Source organism: Cataglyphis hispanica, chromosome 10, assembly GCF_021464435.1.
Source record: "Cataglyphis hispanica isolate Lineage 1 chromosome 10, ULB_Chis1_1.0, whole genome shotgun sequence".
Classification (NCBI taxonomy): Eukaryota; Metazoa; Arthropoda; class Insecta; order Hymenoptera; family Formicidae; genus Cataglyphis; species Cataglyphis hispanica.
Genome location: NC_065963.1, coordinates 1,875,904 through 1,894,964, shown reverse-complemented (window position 1 = coordinate 1,894,964; position 19,061 = coordinate 1,875,904). Strand labels below are relative to the sequence as shown.

Here is a 19,061-nt window from a genome sequence, read left to right as displayed (position 1 = left end):
GAGAATATTCGAGGATACGTGTCGACCTTACGCGGACATTCTTACGCGATGATTTCAATTCATATCACGTTTTACGTATGTATAGATACGTCTCTCCCTTCCCCCACGTTATCTTATGTTTCAGAATTAAATTTTGCACTAAAATCTCGCTACGTAACTCTTTTTTCTATTTTACTAAAAAGTGACTAAGTAAAAAATTCTTTGTTGTAACGCGGGTATAATTTTTTCTTTTTTTTTTTGTAAAAAAAAAGAAAAATAAAAAATCAAACGTCCAGATTTATCCTTTCTCTGTTCGTCTTCTAGACAATAATTTTTCTAAATTTATTATTAATTATTTTTAATCATCCGCGTGATTGCTCGCATCCGCGCGACTCTGCCGGATATCTCTTCCGTCACTGCTTTCGCTCTCATTTACGCTTATGACTAACTCCTTTCTCTTCTTTCCCCTTCCCCGTCTGTGATGGTAAGTGGCTCTCTCGCAGACCGCTCTCAAATGCCTGAAGCAATATACATTCTTGGAAGTAAGAGTGACATAAGCATCATGTACGCATCAATCAAAAACATCTGATACGAGGATAGCAGTGCATCCGAGAACGCGTCACACCTGTAGCACTCTTTTAAAGAGACAGATACCGACATCTCTCTCTTTCTCATCACGCGATCCATTTTCCCATTGTTTCCTCTTCTTCATCGTTGACGATTGTTTCGTATTTTCACGAGAAACGGCGTTAAATATATTCCGGATTCCATTGGTTCCGGCCCCGTCATTGTTCCAAATATACGAGTATATACTATTAATACAATGACTGTGACTATTTTTAATCTGGTAAACGTCATTGCCTCGCTATGAGATGCGCGGAGAACGGGAAAGTCCCGAGAATTACTTGAGAGTCGGCTCAGAGGAAAGATGTGACGTAGCCAGAGAAGAATAGGGTCAAAAGTGATCTTGGGTTTTTTCTTCTTTCTTTTTTTACGTGTGCACTTAAATATGCAATAATCGCGTTCTAATACGTACCTATGTTCGCAGGAGTTCACATATAATCAAATATAAATATATATAATTGTGTGTAAAATATGTTTACATACACATATATATTTTCATTCTCTTGCGTAATCTCTGTCCATATGTACACAGGAGAGAAAAAAATAAATAAAAGCTAATTATAAGAGAATAATTTTAATATAAATTTATAATCTATATATGTATATATGTATATATATATATATATATATATATATATATATATATATATTTTTAATTTAATTTAATTTATTTCCATTTTATTTATATAATTTATATTAATATTATATGTATACACATTATATATAAATTATATATACAAGATGTTTCAGAAATAGTTGGCCAAACTTTAAGAGCATACACTCATTATAAGGATGAAAAAAAGTCATATAAACATGAGTCCAGAAACGCTTCTTCCTTTACGCTTTCTTAAGTTATAAGCATTTAACAGATTTTAAGAACATTTAAAACTGTAAGAATATTTCAATACAAAAATTGCTAGAAATGATTTCCTTCGGCATTAATGCATGTCTCGTATCAATATCGCGTGGAAAATAATTCAAAAATTCCCGGAGTATTTCGTATTTTGTTATACAAAGTGATAATACAATTTCGAAGTACTTTCACAGTAGCAACGGGTATATCATAAATGAGAATCTTAAGGTGCCATTAATAAATAAACCATCATAAATAAAAAGTCAAAGGGTTCAAATTGACACAACATGCAGACCAAGCGATGAGTCATTTTCAATCAACAATTCACGAAATGTAGATGTGAGGCATGTTATTCATTGTAAATAAAAAATGTAACTTGCAAAGAAAACGTTTCTGGACCCATGTTTATATGACTTCTTTTCATCCTTACAGTGGAATATGCTCTTAAAGTTTGGCCAACTATTTCTGAAGCACCCTATATATATGTGTGTGTGTGTGTGTGTGTGTGTGCGCGCGCGTGTGTGTGTATGTATATGGGCAACTTTTTTCTTATTTTTTTAAATTTTACTTTCTCTTTAAAAAAAATAAAACAAAATCGAATAAAGATTATTTAAAAAAAATTTTTAATTCTTATTTTTCCTGTACATATTCAGAGATTCGTAATTACACTCGCGAATGTTCTTTGCGTGTTCCCTATATAAATAATATGTTTTATGTAATATTGCTTATTGCAGATATATTCGATACATTTATTCATTCTTTATTATTGCGTTTATTAATCAATTTTTGTAAGAGAATCTAATTATTTGTGTGTGCACATCTCGAGTTTAACATCAAAAAATTTCACGGGTTATCATACTGTAACCCGACACTAATGTGACAGATAAAAATATATGACTATTATTAGAACATTTAGTTATAAATACAAAATCATCTTTTTTTCATTATTATATGTAAGTTCATAAAATATTTATCTATTATGTATTTTAACGTCGAAGAAACAATAAAGATCATCTTGCGAGAAGACAAAATTATATGTTTGCAACTATAATTTATCACTTGATGATTAATTGGCGTACGTTGTAATTCTGCTTTGGAAATCTCAGATTATGTAAATCTTTTAGATCTTTCCGAGTCTTTCTTGTACAAAAATTCTTTTTTCTCATTTCTGCAATCCTTTCTTGATTTTTTTTTTGAAGCAAATTATTAATTGAAGTGTTAATAAAACGGATTGACTCTTGTGATTCCATAATGGAATCCGCCGCGAACTGGAGCGTGGAACGCGTTTTTTCGAGGACGTCAGAATCGTTTAGGTGCTTCTAAGTGGGGAAAATGTGAAGAAGGAACTTGCATACGAGAATACCATGACGGAGTCTTGGTACTGTCGGACTAAATATTATAGTATCCCGTTATATACGCGACGTATGCATTATTGATCAGGAGATCTTACACATGTATTTAACTTTTACGTCATTTTCAAAAATACGGGAAATATGGGAAATTATGTAGCTATAATAGCTCCGCTATTTATCTATTTGTAGTTTAGGCAAATTTATTTTCCGGACAGTTTGAATTACATAATTTCCCAAGGAAAAAAGATTTATACATAATGATATATAAAAAAACGTATATATAATTATATTATAAAATATATTCAGACATATTTTTATTTATTTTGCATAATTTTTGGCCTATGGGTACAGAAAAAAGTAAGAAGAATAATTAAAAACGAATTAGAAAAACAATTTTAATATACATTTATGTAATTATATATTTTTATTAATTAGTAATTAAATATTTTTTCTGACTTTCTCAAATTTTACTTTTTCCAAAAAAAGTGTGTAAATGATTCTTCTATTCTTTTTATTGCTTTTTTTGTACATGCAAACAGAAATTATACAAGAAATAAAACATATATATATATATATATATATATATATATATATAAAAAATCATATACAATCAAATATAAATACATACATATATATATATATATATATATATATATATATATATATATATATATATGTATGATTTTTTTCTGGGTTACGGTAAAACGAAGTATATGTAACTCTCTTATTACTACAGATTCTCGGCATTGAAACATACTAAATCGTATAATAATTGCATTAATATGTTAGTCCTGACTTAAGTATTTCATTACCATTAACACAAATGGCACAATGACATTCTCTTTGCGAGACGCAAACAGAATTGTTTAGAAGAGACACGGATATCGACCTTTTAAATTAAATGCATTTCTTCTCCAATTGTATAATATCTTTTGGAGCTCTTCTAGTTCTTAATAAGTTCTTATTGTTAGTAAACAAATAACAAAATTATTAATACGCATGCGAGAGAATAACAAATGATCGTAAAAGCGTCGCAAATTTCTTATCGTAATTATGATAATTCGAACCAGACAGTCTTCGACACGTTCGTGTTTATATTTGTCTTAATTATCTCTACATGCCGTGCTCACTCATCACTCACATACGACCACATCTTCCTCTTAATATACCATACAACAACATGAAGTCTTATTGTAACGTATCTGTATGTGAAATTGATAATAGTTAATATAGTTAATATATAGTTAAAAGAGAGAAAGAGAGAGAGAGAGAGAGAGAGAGAGAAAGATTTTGCGTTTTATTAATTGAATTTAGCTATTAATGTTATGGTGAATCAAGTATAGTAAAAATTCATATTAATTCATGCTTATCAACGCCGTGATGTAAAAAGTGATAGATGAGAAATAAATGCGAATATATGTGTGTGTGTGTGTGTGTGTGTGTGCGTGCGTGCGTGCGTGCGTGCGTGCGTGCGTGCGCGCAATGCTCTTTCATCGATGATAGATAAAATGCCAGTCGTATCGATGCGATAAATATTTTTTTTAAGTGGAGGCTCCAAACAGCAGTGCGTACAATATAAGAACACGACGAGTATATATACTTCAACTTTTAGCACCTGTTGCATCAAGTATCCGTTGCATTGTTTTGCATCCATTATAAAATACGTAGTATTTTCAGCACTTTACATCGGCATAAAATTATGCTCCTTCTTTTAAAATATATTACGGAAATAAATAATACAATAAATATTGAACGTCTAGACTCATCAAAAGATAAAGTCTCTTTTTTTCATTTATAAATGAGATTAAAAATTAACCAGACTCAGAATGTGTACATGTGTTGGTCACTCATACATGACACTTAACTTGTCGCAAATATCTTTGATCGACGAGACGTTTATCGTTGAGACGATAGAATTTCTTCTTGATTTTCAATAGACTTTTCACTGATATCAAATGTGACGTTGAATGCTAATCAGACTATCTATTGATTAAGCAATCTGTTTATTTATTGATTAGACTATTCTAACTCTTAAGATAAGCAATGAATAATTGAAAATAATTTCTATTGTTCTTATCACAACGAATTCATTACATTTCATAACACGAACTATACATAACACAGATTATAACGTGATGCATTTATTTTATTCGTCGATTATTCGAGAATTTGACATACATGATTACGATTAAAATAATATTCTAATATAATTCTATCTTTTAACTTATCTAAATAGTTTCTAATTTTACGATAAATTTGTTATCAAATGGAATTCCCCTCTCCCTGCCAATGTGAATTGTACGCGATGTGTATATGAGGGTATCAACATTTCTGATTTCACGCTACGCCTACATTCACCCTTTAAACAGACCATCTCCCTCTCCCCCGAGTGCCGAAACGATGTTTCACATCTTTTATTAAGCGTTAAGTTTCTACGAATTTCGCCGCATAAGGTGTGACGTATTCACGCGCAATTCGAAGATTTTCATGTTTGCCACACATAAACAATTCCAAATATTACATGTGAATTTTTGCTACCGAAATATCAAGTTAAACCTGATCCAAAATTCGGGATATACGTGACTAAAGGCGCGTATAACGTAATACGCGCAAATAGGCGGTATATATAATATGCCAGTCTCATGTTGGTCACATGATGTATCAATGTATCTCTCCCTCTTTCTCTTTCTCTCACATAAATTAAAGTAAAAGAGGATGAAAAATTTAAGAATATTTTGTTTTATATTTAGCCTTGCGAGATGACATAACACAAATGCATTATATAAAAAATATAATATGATAATAAATCTGCAAAAAGAAGTCTGATGTAAGAGACTCGTTAATGACCTACTGTGTCACAGGATGTTTTAACAACTTTCGATCTTAATTTTACTGACAGATTTTTCTTTAATGAAAACATTGAGACTACTATTTCTATAATATTTCTGAATTATAAGCAATTAAAAAAAAAGTTATTTGCAAGCTATATTTAAGAAACAAATAAATTACAAAATTGTAGTCTGCAATTAATTTTTCTAGTAGATTTTTTAGGGGATTTGGAGACTTAATTGCAAAGATGCATATTGTCAAAAATTGCTGATTTTTTCATATTTTCATCGAATACGATTTTATTGCATAAAATAAAACATCCAACTTTATGAAAATAAATAGAAAACACTTGCTAGAAAAACACGTGCTTATTACAATATATTCTCTGACACTCGAAAAGATTTTTGACTAAAATGTTATACTTGTGTAATATTAATTGTATTTACATTTAAAATAATCTAGGCCGTACACGAGTTAATATTATATGTATATCTTGCCTGCATTATCTTGCAGATGTGTTTACAAGAATTTGTACAATTTTGCATCGCAGGTGACAGCAACTGTATGATTTCTTTCAATCCATTGACACTGGAGATAACCAGTTACTCATTGCAACGTAAAAAAAAAGGTAAGGTAAGCTACAAAGTGTACGAAGAAAGGTCTTTTCTTTTATATGAAATTTTATGCGTTATACAATATTTCTATTAATATATTTTAAATACAATTAATAACTTATAGTTATTTATTTATAAAAATATAATACTCTGTCTCTTTTTCTATAAAAAAAAATCAATCCTTTTTTTTTAATTTCATTTCCGCTCTTATAATTGAATTTTGGATAGAAGAATAATTTATGCACACACATACATATACGCGCGTGTTGCTTTTATTAAAAGATGTACCTGAGAATTTCTGATAATCATTTTGTATTGGAAAGTAAATTATAAAAGATATCTTGACTTTATATACATATATGTATATAATGCTAAATTTAAAATAATAATGAAAAAAATAAAATTTTAATAAATTTCTCGATTTAAATCGATTTGTAGAAAATTGATGTTAAAATGAGATAATGTTAGATGAATCTTATTTTTATATTTATATGAAAAAGTGATGAGATGTGTAAGATTAATCGAGACATCGCGTATAATATTCTTGACCTTATCGAATTTTACGGCTGAGGATTTCTATGGCTATGAGAATCGCGGATATCGTAATATTTAGTACTATTATATAATAGATGATAAACTTGAGAGCAATTTATGATGAATCATTAACGCTTGGCAGGAAATATTTGGCGACCCTTAATCAATTTTAGCGTGAAATATATTAGGATACGCGACATTGTTCCGATAACCGGTCGTCAGCGTGCTTAATAAATATCAATTTATGCGTCACTCATTGGTATTTGCGATTCAAACGCGATAAATTGATAAAGTAACGTATGGCAATCCGCTAGTAAATTTGAAAAGTAGGATAAACGAATGTTATATAATTGCCGTAGCAGCTATCTCTCCTGGGGCTTACTGCCTTATTGTCTCATCGCGATAATAATCGAAAATTCCAAGTACAAATCTGTTTAAAGTACAATACGTAACTCGGTGAGATAATTCGATGACGTACTTATACAATCGATGATATATAAATTGCTGTACAGATTTTGCGAAGCTTTGTCGCCGCTACAAATATATCCTACAATTTCTATATTCCTCTTCCTCAATTAATATTCTTACAAATGCTCTGTATATAACTTTTTTTTTTAATGAATGTATTGCATAATACGTTTCTTATGTGTGTATATAAACGCGTTACGCAAATCACGGTCGAAGTACGTAATATATCGTTTCATTAGTTGGTACATATACATAATCGAGAGTGAGATATGAAAATATGTAATATTAACGCGCGGCGGATTAAAAATAGATTGACAGTCATCGAAAGTAGTCAAAGTTGATAACCACGCGTCTGCAAACAGATCTCAGGAGATTACATGAATGAACCGTCACACAAGTCGCCTGTCATATTTCCTAGTATCTAAGAGGTATTCCCCTACGTGACGTAGTTTGCGTCTCAACTGCAATATGCGCGGGAGTATATAAAACAAGTCGAAAAAAAATTGCTTTGAAGTTACTACTATCTCATCGATAAGAATATTCAAATCTTTCATAATTAGAATTTTAATGGCAAAATACAACAAAATGTAATTCAATTCAAAATCTTGTTTGTGCAGGAAATCTTAAGGATCTATATTTCGATATAATGTGATAAAAGATAACAAATTTGTTTTTATAATATTAAACAAATATTAATCCACAAATAAACAATTTTTTATTGTGGATGGATTTGTGGCTTTATTAATTCACGTGTACAATAATACAATTATATATGAGGATAATTTTTTTCAAGAGATGTTATGAGAATTATTTATTTCACTTTGTAAAAGTTATTAAGATAAATATACTGTTTAAAAATTTTTGAATTTTCCGACAATTTTTTGCATTTATTAGTTTATTATTCAAACAATTTTAAAAACATTTAATTTTTAATTTTTGTCTTATTTATATTATTATTACAAAATGTACTGTCGCAAAAAATTGGGATGAGTATTACGTTTCGGAAAAATACTTTTCGCATACTCTGATAGTATATCAATTAAACCTATCAATAATCATTCATTTCTTTTTGGTACGTCATTATCATGCATCCGGATATTTCCAAATTATACAAATTGTTTGATTTTATACATATATAAATGCATATGTTTTTGAATAAACGAAACATTTCTACAATTTTCTTACGCTTTATATAAAATTTTTTTATATATACACAAATTATTAATAACAACAACGTAAAAGAGAAAAAGAGAGAGAGAGAGAGAGAGAGAAAAGAGCGGAAGACATTAAAGCAATTACAAAAATTGCGACAATATTATAATATATTCGCGTTGATTTTATTGAGTGCCGCTATTTGCGTCTCGCAAGATAAGATTCTAAATCTATAAAGGCGGAAGAAAGTATTAAAATGAAAAGTTCGAATGAATAAAAGTTTACTAGAGAAATATTCGCCTGTGTCATTAAACGCATTATTGCTGGCGCGATTATTTTTTGTTTTATGAGGTAGCCTTGTTGCTTTTATTAATCCTCCATCACACACTCATCCCCTCGTGTATCGTTAAAAAAATATTGTGCTGTCGGGAATAACAGAGAAGAAGCGTCATGCCTCTTACAAATACCTCTTCAGAAAGCTATAACGGATCCTGAAAGCAAAGAGGATCTTTGTCCTCTCATTCACTCTCAATGTGGGCGCGTATGCCGAGGTATGACGTAGAATCGCGTAATATCACTAAATTTGCATAACTACACAAAGAAAGTAATTAAAGTTTTTTTTTTTAAATACACACGGCATCGTAATTACTTTCAAAAAGTGCTCGAGATATTGCGTCGGCTAATCATAAAGCCTGGTAATTTTAAAGACGCAAAGAAATACAAAAATTTTGCTATGTATAAAAAAAATTGGGAAATATTCGTTCTAACGTGAGACGAATGCACTTGATGACATCGATTTTTTCTCGAGATTTTAATTACTAAGATACTGAGATTCGAGAAATATCTAAATCACGTCGATTTTATGATTGATTGAAAGAGGAGAGGGATCTGTGTTAGACACGTATAATTTTAGGACAATGTTAAATGATACATTTTATGCAAGAAATACAGTTGTATTACAATAGGAAAAAATCGATCTATCGCGTATCTGGAAAAAAGATTTAGAATGCAGGTAAAAATCGCGCGTAAAAAGCGAGGGTGGATCCGCGCGCCCATGAAGTGGGAGCGATCTAGTCGTAGCGACTAGAGGGGTGGGGATAAGGAGGGCGGGTAACACGGGTATATATGTTCGATGCAGCCGCGAGTAGCTACAGTTCACAAAGAGACAAAAGCGACATAAGAGAAAGAGTCGGAGAAGAAAAAATCGAGTCGGAAATTAGTGAAAGAAAAAAAAAAAAGAGAGAAAGGAAGTTACTAAAGAAGAAGACTTTAAGAGTCGCGCGTAAAAAAGAGAGAGAAAACGACAAGTGTGTGACTCCGGAGATCGTGGTCCGGTGATCGATCAGCTGCGTGTCAGTTCATTTTTTTTTCTTTCGTATCCCGATAATATTTAAATTGACTGAAGTGCGTGCGAAGATGAATCTATCAGTCGGCGCAACGATCCTGTGCGTTCTGGTCGTAGCACTTTTGTCGGAAACGGCATACATCAGGCCATCCGATTGGCATCTTAGGTACGGATTTGAAGAAAACCAAGACAGATTTTTAAAGAAAGTTGCGGCTTTTGAAACATGCCTGCTTTTGGGGAAAGTCGCGCTTTTTAAGATGCTATGAGGCAACTTGCGAAATTGTTGTGACACACCAATTTCTCTTCTCATTATCAAATTCATTGGCTTTTAAATTGTCGATCGCTCTTTCATTTTATTTATTCATCTTATTAATTTAAATATATTTTATTATTTTTTTTATTAGTAATTTATAATTTTTATTCTTGAATATAACTAAACTTAATTTATTTAAAATAATAATATATAATTGTAATATTAAAAATAATATAAAAGATATTAAAAATATAATATATTAAGTGTAAATATATTTTTATTTTAATTAATATTATATATATATTTTTAAATTGTATTACAAAAATGTATTACAAATATATATATATATATATATATATATATATATATATATATATTAAATATTTTTAAATAATATAATATATATTTTAAGTATTAAATTATTGAATTAGATATAATTACATCACATTATTACATTACATAATTGACTGTAAAATATGTAATTATCTTTTATATAATTTACATCGTTAGATTAGTATTAAAGCAATATGAATTCTTTTGCAATATACCGAGATTGAAACTATCGTAGATTATATATAATTGGTTGTTAAGAACTTAATAAGAGATTCGCACAAAATAAATTCTGAAGAGCATTACTCATGTTTCTTTTTTCTCTCTATGCTGATAATATCTCTTTTCAATAATCGGTATGAGAATATTTGATTAATTCATAATCAATTTGTTACAGTCGATACAGACGCCTTTCTGATCAGAGGCTCGCCGAGCTCGAGACGATCTTGGGGTTGCGAAATGTGAAGGGCGTTGCGGTTCCCGTAGCATTCGGAAAAATCGACCCAGCTATCGTGTAAGTCCGTCTTCCATTTTTTGCTATAATTATCATGACATAATTTAGTTCATTAATTTTTTCTAACTGTAATTGCTTACACACATGCACACACACCCATCCACCCCACACACACACACACAAGCACGCACGCACGCACGCACGTACGCACGCACACAATTGATTACAATTTTATATACATATATAAAATTGTAATTGTTTATAATATAATATATGACTAGCTGTTGCCCGCGACTTCGCTCGCATGGATTTTGGGATTTGGTACAATTCTGTGTAAAAACATGAATTTTTTTATCCCATCTTAAATGTATTAGATGTAAAAAAGAGTATTAATTTTTTTTAGTGATATCTATATCTTAAGAACTATTGACGTTAGCAGCAAGAAATTTGGCAAACTTATTTTTAAATGAAAATTTAAAATGTCAACTTTTACTTTTTTAAAATCTTCGGTTTTTGATATATAGGTATTCTTATAAAAAAATTTAATCCCTATTTTTATCTTTCTTAACTGGATTTTCGGAAAAATAGTAAAACACGTGTTTGTTTTTATTCTTAAAGAAGAAACTAAATACCAATTTTCATGTCTGTAACATCTTCAGTTTTTGAGATATCCTTATAAAAAAAATTAATCCCCCTTTTTACCCTCTTACGGACAGAATTTCCAAAAATCCTTCCTTAGCGGATGCCTTTGTCATAAAAACAATGTATCTTACAAATTTTACGTTTCTAAGTTAAACGGTTTGAGTTGGGCGTTGATGAGACAGTCAGTCAGTCAAGATTTCTTTCTTTTATATATAGATATATATAGTATATACAATATGTATATATATATAAAATATTAATATATATATATATATTAATATTTTATATATATATATATATATATATATATATATATCTAAATATTTTATATATATATATATATATTATTAATATATATATATATATATATATATATATATATATATATAATATTATATATATATGATATATATATATATATATATATATTAATATTTTATATATATACACATATTGTATATACTATATATATCTGTATATAAAAGAATATAGATATATTATATGTGATATATAAAATATTAATACACACATACATAAACTTTTCATATTTTTAAAGAATAGATTGTCGTTATTGATGCAATTTATAAATTATGCGTCAACTTGTATCATTGTGGTGTAACACACATACAATGAAACGGCGAAAAAATTACTCAATAAAAAAATTACTAATTACGATAACAAATTATGATAACAAATTACTAATTATGATAAATGATATATCTCTTTCTTAATTACGGAACTATACGGATATGCTTGATGCGAAATACTATACTATTCTCTTGAGCGCGAAATACGATAAAGTAATTATTATAAACCTATAATTACATATTTAATTTTTTGTTTTTCTTTATTATTCAGATATTTTATAAAACAATAAAATCTTTAATAAGAATCAACTAGAGTTATATAAACTTTCAACAAGATAAATTCATAAACAAAATATCATATTTGAAACAATGACATTGTTGGAGATTTTATGCCAGCACCTATTTGTTTTTTTTTTTTATCTTCAAAGCTTTAAATATCGTTTGCAATCATCATGTAATTAAAAAGCATTAAATTTAAAGAAAAAGAAAAAATGAACAATATAAAAAAATTGCGCGTAATCTAACATATCGAGAAAAATGAAGGACGAAATATTTTCACGCTGAATAATGTAAAAGAGTGCGAGCATATGAGATTTAAAAAAAAATAGTTTTATAATAATCTCTTATTCCTATTCTTGACATATATTACATCTACATATCCTTATGTGCGTTATGAATCTCAGTATAAAAAGAATTGAAAGAAAGAGGAGAAAGATAAAACATTTTCGAATACAAATTGCGTGAGCGACATCTATTGCATAACATATAACTGCATCGAGACATCTGATAAAGATGAAAAAAAAAAGAAGAAAAAACGAAGGTGGTACCCCTAACCTAATTAGGGGTACTCCGCATGTTGAATGCTTCGTGAATAAATTTCTATTCAGATGTATTCTTACTCGTCGTCCTCTGAAAAAGTCCTGATCTCACGTAATCGGATGTGACTGTTTTCACGAGTAAATTAGTCGACGTTGACACACTATCCTACATTATAACACAGAATGTGAACGTCGAGTAATTTTGTTGTATATCCTTCAATTGATAAACGGATATTTTATTTATTTCCACCTTTGTCCTCCGTTCGCGCATATGTTCGGCAAAACGTTGTACATGTAATGTGTGTTGTAACACATTCGCATAAATCGTAGCATAAATAATACGGATATATAATATACGTGTATTTCAAATATATAAAATAAATTCTTCTCGCTAATCATTCATTAATTAGAGAACACGCCTTTCGTGCGTCCCATCTCGATAACGACATTATCAGGGAAGCAATTGACTAAGCTTTAATAAATAAATTATGCGTCATAATTTGCATGATTTCGCGTTTATTTGTTTCGGCGATAAACGTTGGATCGTCACAGCAACCAGGCAGATTCTCGACGATTGCGCGATTATTGCATAGAAAGACGTCATCTTTCCTGTTCATTCGACACACGAACACACGAGTACCCGGCGTGATCGCGCGAACCTTTACGATAATGCTTACTTCTTTCGAACAGAAAAAAAGAAAAAATTATGTACATACACACACACACATTTTTTTTGTATACATATATTTTTTAAATGCGTACATTATCAAACTTCTATAATTTAAATGCGAATTTTGCGATTTATATATTAGTTGTTCTATATTAAATTATTTTCGATCAAATTTGAATATAACGTTATTATTGTTTCTAGAGGACGTAAACGAAGATCTGTCCTGGAATCAATTCTGGACCAACCAAATCGGAATCGTCCCTTACCTTGGGTAAGATAATATACATATAAATCCGCTAGCATGCTTGCCCTTTTGTTTCGCGAACGCGTTACCGTTTATTCACTGATAAGTTTTACAAAAGGACAATTGTTTACTTTTGATTTGTTGCTTATGTACTTAATTTCCGTTTTATCTTACATGCAAGAAAATGCAATATAAAGCGTCGCGCGATGCAACACTGAAGTATCTATGATCGTTTTTCCTCGACCGGATCATTTGTCATGTGTCTGTGCGAGCGATAATTTTACGACAAGGAAAGATTGAACGAACCATCGGCGCGTGCTGTGTAACTTAATGAACTTCAAAGCGTAATTAACGATTTTCGACACGCGTGATGTCTTCGAGATGCAACTTGAATGATATTCGCATTTCATTCTTCATTCCTGTTCTCTCTCTCGATTTATCTATTCTTATCGCACAACTCTCATCAAATAACTGGTGAAATGTGGTGAATAGCTATCGCTTTGAAACATTCAACAGGTAGATACAGATATATAGGCGACTGGATGATATAACAACATCCCACGTAGCACAGAATATTGTAGCAATATTGCGGCAATGTTGCAATATTTCTGCAATATTGTAGCAATATTGCTATAATGTTCTGTGCTATGTGGGACATATTGTGTTGTACAATAAAAGAAAGTCCGTTCCGCTTTTTTGCTAACAGATCGAAAAAACGGTACGAATTTTCCGTTCGTAATAGTGAATATTAGCAAAAATTGCCGGATGTTGCCATCGCGGATCTCAAAATCGGAACTAATTTAATTTCCGCTTATTCTAATTGCAGAAGGAAGAACCGCGGGACGAACAGAGACTATCGATTGATTTAATTCAGAAGCTTGGCGTCCCTCGAGAATGAGACGAAAGTTAGAAAAGAGAAGCGGAAAAGAGAAAGAGCGCGAGGAAAGAGAGAGGGAAGAAGGAAGTAAAGCAATTAAAAGGGATATACATACTGACATATATACACATACGTACATCCACACACACACATACGCATTTAATTGATCTCTCAGCCGTGATCCATCGACAACGCATTATTACGGATCAATCTCCGTCTCCGAGATTTCAGTTCCTTTACGGACTTTTAACGCCTGAAGAAATAAATAATTAACTCTCAATAACCAGAAATTACTCGTGTAACGTGTGTAAATAGACTAAATGGCAACAGCGGGAGATGATGAAGATGTGTACGGAAGAAATTACCGTGCAAAATATCCATGGGATGACAGTGCGTGATCGTGTCTTCGGGGACTGCGTTCTTTATTTAAGTATTTGAAAGACTTAACGAGAACAGTATTTTATATGTGAATATCGTCTCAGTATTCGTGAAAATTTGCGCGTAATTTGTGAGATATATTTTCTCGATAAGGCTGTAAATCTCATAGATTTGATTTACACGATCGCGTTAATTGTTTATTAGAGACGTTTGGATAATAATTTTTGTAATTTCGAAAGTTTTTAATCGTCTTTTCTCCGACTGCATCGGTTGTTTTAATTCGGCCGCTACTGTTTATTATTACGCAAGCTGATTACATTAGATCGTGTAATTTATATAATATATCGCGTAAGAGAGCGCAACGTCATTCCAACCGGCTTTTCTCGATTACGCCGGTTTTTTTCGCCGAATGTGTGATCCGTCGATTATTCACGATGACGTTGAGACATAGAAAAGAAACGTCTGATATTTCACTTTTCTAAAAAAGTAGAATCTCGCAAAATTTCAAGTTTATGCCGTATAATTTTCATTTGGCCACCGATTCATTAAATCTGCCACCGTAATCACTTTCAATTAATCTCTATCGTGGCTGAACGAAAACGAAACTAGAGCAAAAAATGAAAATTTTATTATAACGTGACCGTGACCAATCGATTTATCTTTCTAGAATATAAATCAAAGATATACATATATATACAGGGTATCCGGCAACTTTTGACACACCCGAAATGTGAAGGTAGATTGGATCAAACTGAAAAGAAAAGTCATATACCATTTTCCTCTATAACGCTTCATAAAGAAGTTATTAAGTCAAGTCATCTGACCAATCAACGCCGATCTTTAACCTTTAGGACACACGTCAGTGAGCCGCGCGCCTGCAGTGATGCGCCGCTTACAGTTGAACGCTCACGCACACTACCAGGCGCGCGGCTCACCAAGGTGCGCTAAGCTAAAGATCGGCGATGATTGGCCAAATTTTGATGACCCTTTACCCAAACTCTTTTATTAAGCGTTATTCAAAAAAATAGTTCAAGACTTTTCTTTTCAGTTTGACCCAATCTATCTTCATACTTCGGGTGTGTCAAAAGTTGCCGGACACCCTGTATATATATATATATATATATATATATATACATATATGTATGTATGTATATACAGAGTGTCCGGAGTCGGTCGCATCATCCGTCGTGTGCAGATAGAGCAGATAAATCTGAGAAGAAAAATTCTGTATCATTTTTTTTTTATATTTAAAGCTTTTTATAGTAAAGGAGTTATTATTGAAGTCTGGCCAATCAGCGCCGGACTTTTAGTCGGACGCACGTTAGTGAACCGCGCGCCTGGTAGTGGTGCGCCGCCGCGCTAGCGGCGGAGCGCTCTCGCACACTATCAGGCGCGCGGTTCATCGACGTGCGCCCTGCTAAAGATCAGCCAGACTTCACTTAATAATAACTTTTTTATTAAGCGTTACAGAAAAAAATGGTAAAACAGGATTTTTCTTCTCAATTTTATCTGCTCTATCTGCACACGACGGTGGTGCGACTCCGGCCACCCTATATATACAGAGTGTCTGATAATAATCGTCCCACCCGTAATATACAGATAGAGCGGATTAAATCAAGCAAGAAAATCCTTTACCATTTTTTTATGTAACGCTTAATGAAAGCATTATTATTGAGTAAAGTTTGTCAATCATCGCTGATCGCATGTCGGTGAGTGGTGCGCCTGGTAATGTGCGTGAGCGTTCAATTGTCACAGCCTCAGACACCCTGTATATATTACGAGAATATCTGTTACAGCATAGTTTACGATAGTGTTTAATATGAAAAAAATCCTGAATTTATTACGATCCTTATCGAGAAATTAATTGTTAATTTTACGAATTTACTTACTTCGATAAATCTTTTTGTTGTTTTTCCAGATGTTTATCTAAAATTAATCGTCTGTTCTGCCTTTGACGAACGAATTTATATCACGCTCGCAAGTAATGTTTCCTTTATTATAACAAAATTATTTTGTACCTTATTGTTAGCATAAAGGACCAAAATTAATATTAATTGTGAATTTTGAAACTTTTACGCGTGCGAACGGCATGTATTGCATTCCGGGCTCGGCCATGTATGTTTTAGTTTTTATTTATTAAATTCTTACTTAGTCATTTCTTCTTTAGTTCTACGTTGATGTAGAAATTAAGAATTTACATCAGACAGAAAAGTAGTATCTGTCATCTATCGATGGGATTTATTGTAGATGTGACCATGTATTGAGAAATGACACAAAGCATTTCTCATACGAAATTATCTCTTATTGTTAGCAAATGATTAATTCTCTAGATGAGTTTTATTTTTATTTTATAAGTTTTAATGTAGAGAAATTATTTTAGTATTAATTGGACTCGCGCACGCATCTCATGAGTCTACGTTCCTTAACATTTACTACTTATTGCCATGTATAATGTTTAATATTTATTTGTTAAGAAAAGATACTAAAAAACTGACATATATATACATGTATATGTATATATATATATATATATATAACTTATTAAGAATTGTATTGCAGTTTTGACAATTTTATTTCTTTCTTGAACTAATGCTTTTTTTGAGAGCAAACAAAAATTGAGATATAAGAAATTGATTCTCAAAGTCAATATATAATCATTAAAAATTCACAGATACACGGTGAAAAAATAAAAACAAAAAAAAACAGGTTTAGAAATCTATAATACCACCGTAATATTGCAGAAAAAAAATATTATTACACTTGTTTTTAAATTATGTAATTTGACAAAGAAAATCACAGGAAAAATATTGTCAAATTTTGAGAATACTGTAATACAAGCCGATTTAGCGTTAAAACAAACAATGAGTATATAAATTATAAACTTCTAAACAAACTAGACTGACTACATTTTTCTAAAGTGTAGTATTTAATTGCCGAAAAATAAAAGTGCGTCGATTTGGGAGTCGGTTTAGGTATCTTTTTTTCTTTACATGTTTATTTATTTATTAATTGTCTTATTTATTTATTTATATATTTATTTATTTATTTATATTTATTTTCATATTTGATGTGTAATTGCAATTACACTTGTGCAGGTCACATAAACTACAAATCAATTATTCTTATTGTTAGAAGATTCTCATAGTATCACATACACATACACACATATACATACACACATACATAAACACAATCATTTCCTTTAATAAAGACAATTTCATTTCCTTTTTCACCTACTAATTATGTCGTCGGATTACTTTGAACAAACATGTATACGCAATTGTGAATGCAATAAAATGAAATAATCGATTATTTGTGCAATTTATTCTTTTCTCTTATTTGCGTTTATAGAGATAATACTTCCTAAACGTAACACCGTTCATATATTACTTTATACAGCACAGAATGGGCACGGACTCAATAATAGAGCATTTTGTGTCTTCTCAACACTCGACGTTGATTTGCTGGTTTTAAAAGTAAGAATCATAGTTTGATTACTACCTAAATTGTTGAGTCCGCTGAATGTGCCCAATGTTGCAGCAACATTGCGGCAGCATTGTAACATTGTCATAATGCTACTGCAACATTGTTGCTATAATATGCTTCTATGTTATATAATTATTACAATTCAACTCCAACAATTCTCTTCTATCTTAAAAAAATTTTTTTTATCTCTTGATGTTAATTGATTATGCGTTGTGTTTATTTCATGTAAATAAAAATTGTTATTAAGCAAAAACCATATAATTATCATTTAAATATTGAGAACAATATACAATAATGTTTAAGTGTTTAAGTTATTATTTCATTCATCTGTGAGTATAAAATTGCTTTTTTTGAGAAAAAGCAGACAATCATAATATGCGTGTTTTCATTAATATTGAATATTAAATTAAACAGCTGAAATTGTAGAGATTGTATATTTTAATAGTTATTTGAATGTTCTTATTTATAAGTCAACTCTATAATTTATAGTACTTATTTATAAGTCAACTCTATAATTTATAGTACTTATTTATAAGTCAACTCTATAATTTTATTCATTAGATATAAATTTT

The 19,061-nt window shown here is 30.7% G+C and overlaps 1 protein-coding gene across 1 annotated transcript; it reads left to right on the top strand.

Annotated features, from left to right (window-relative positions):
- Nucleotides 1-9,569: 9,569 nt before the first annotated feature.
- On the top strand, nt 9,570-17,492 carry LOC126852302 (uncharacterized). Its single transcript, XM_050596966.1, has 4 exons — nt 9,570-9,916; nt 10,731-10,847; nt 13,706-13,775; nt 14,575-17,492. Exons 1-4 carry the CDS (start codon nt 9,822-9,824, stop codon nt 14,644-14,646), a joined length of 354 nt encoding a protein of 117 aa, XP_050452923.1. The 5' UTR covers nt 9,570-9,821; the 3' UTR covers nt 14,647-17,492.
- The last annotated feature ends 1,569 nt before the right edge of the window (nt 17,493-19,061 follow it).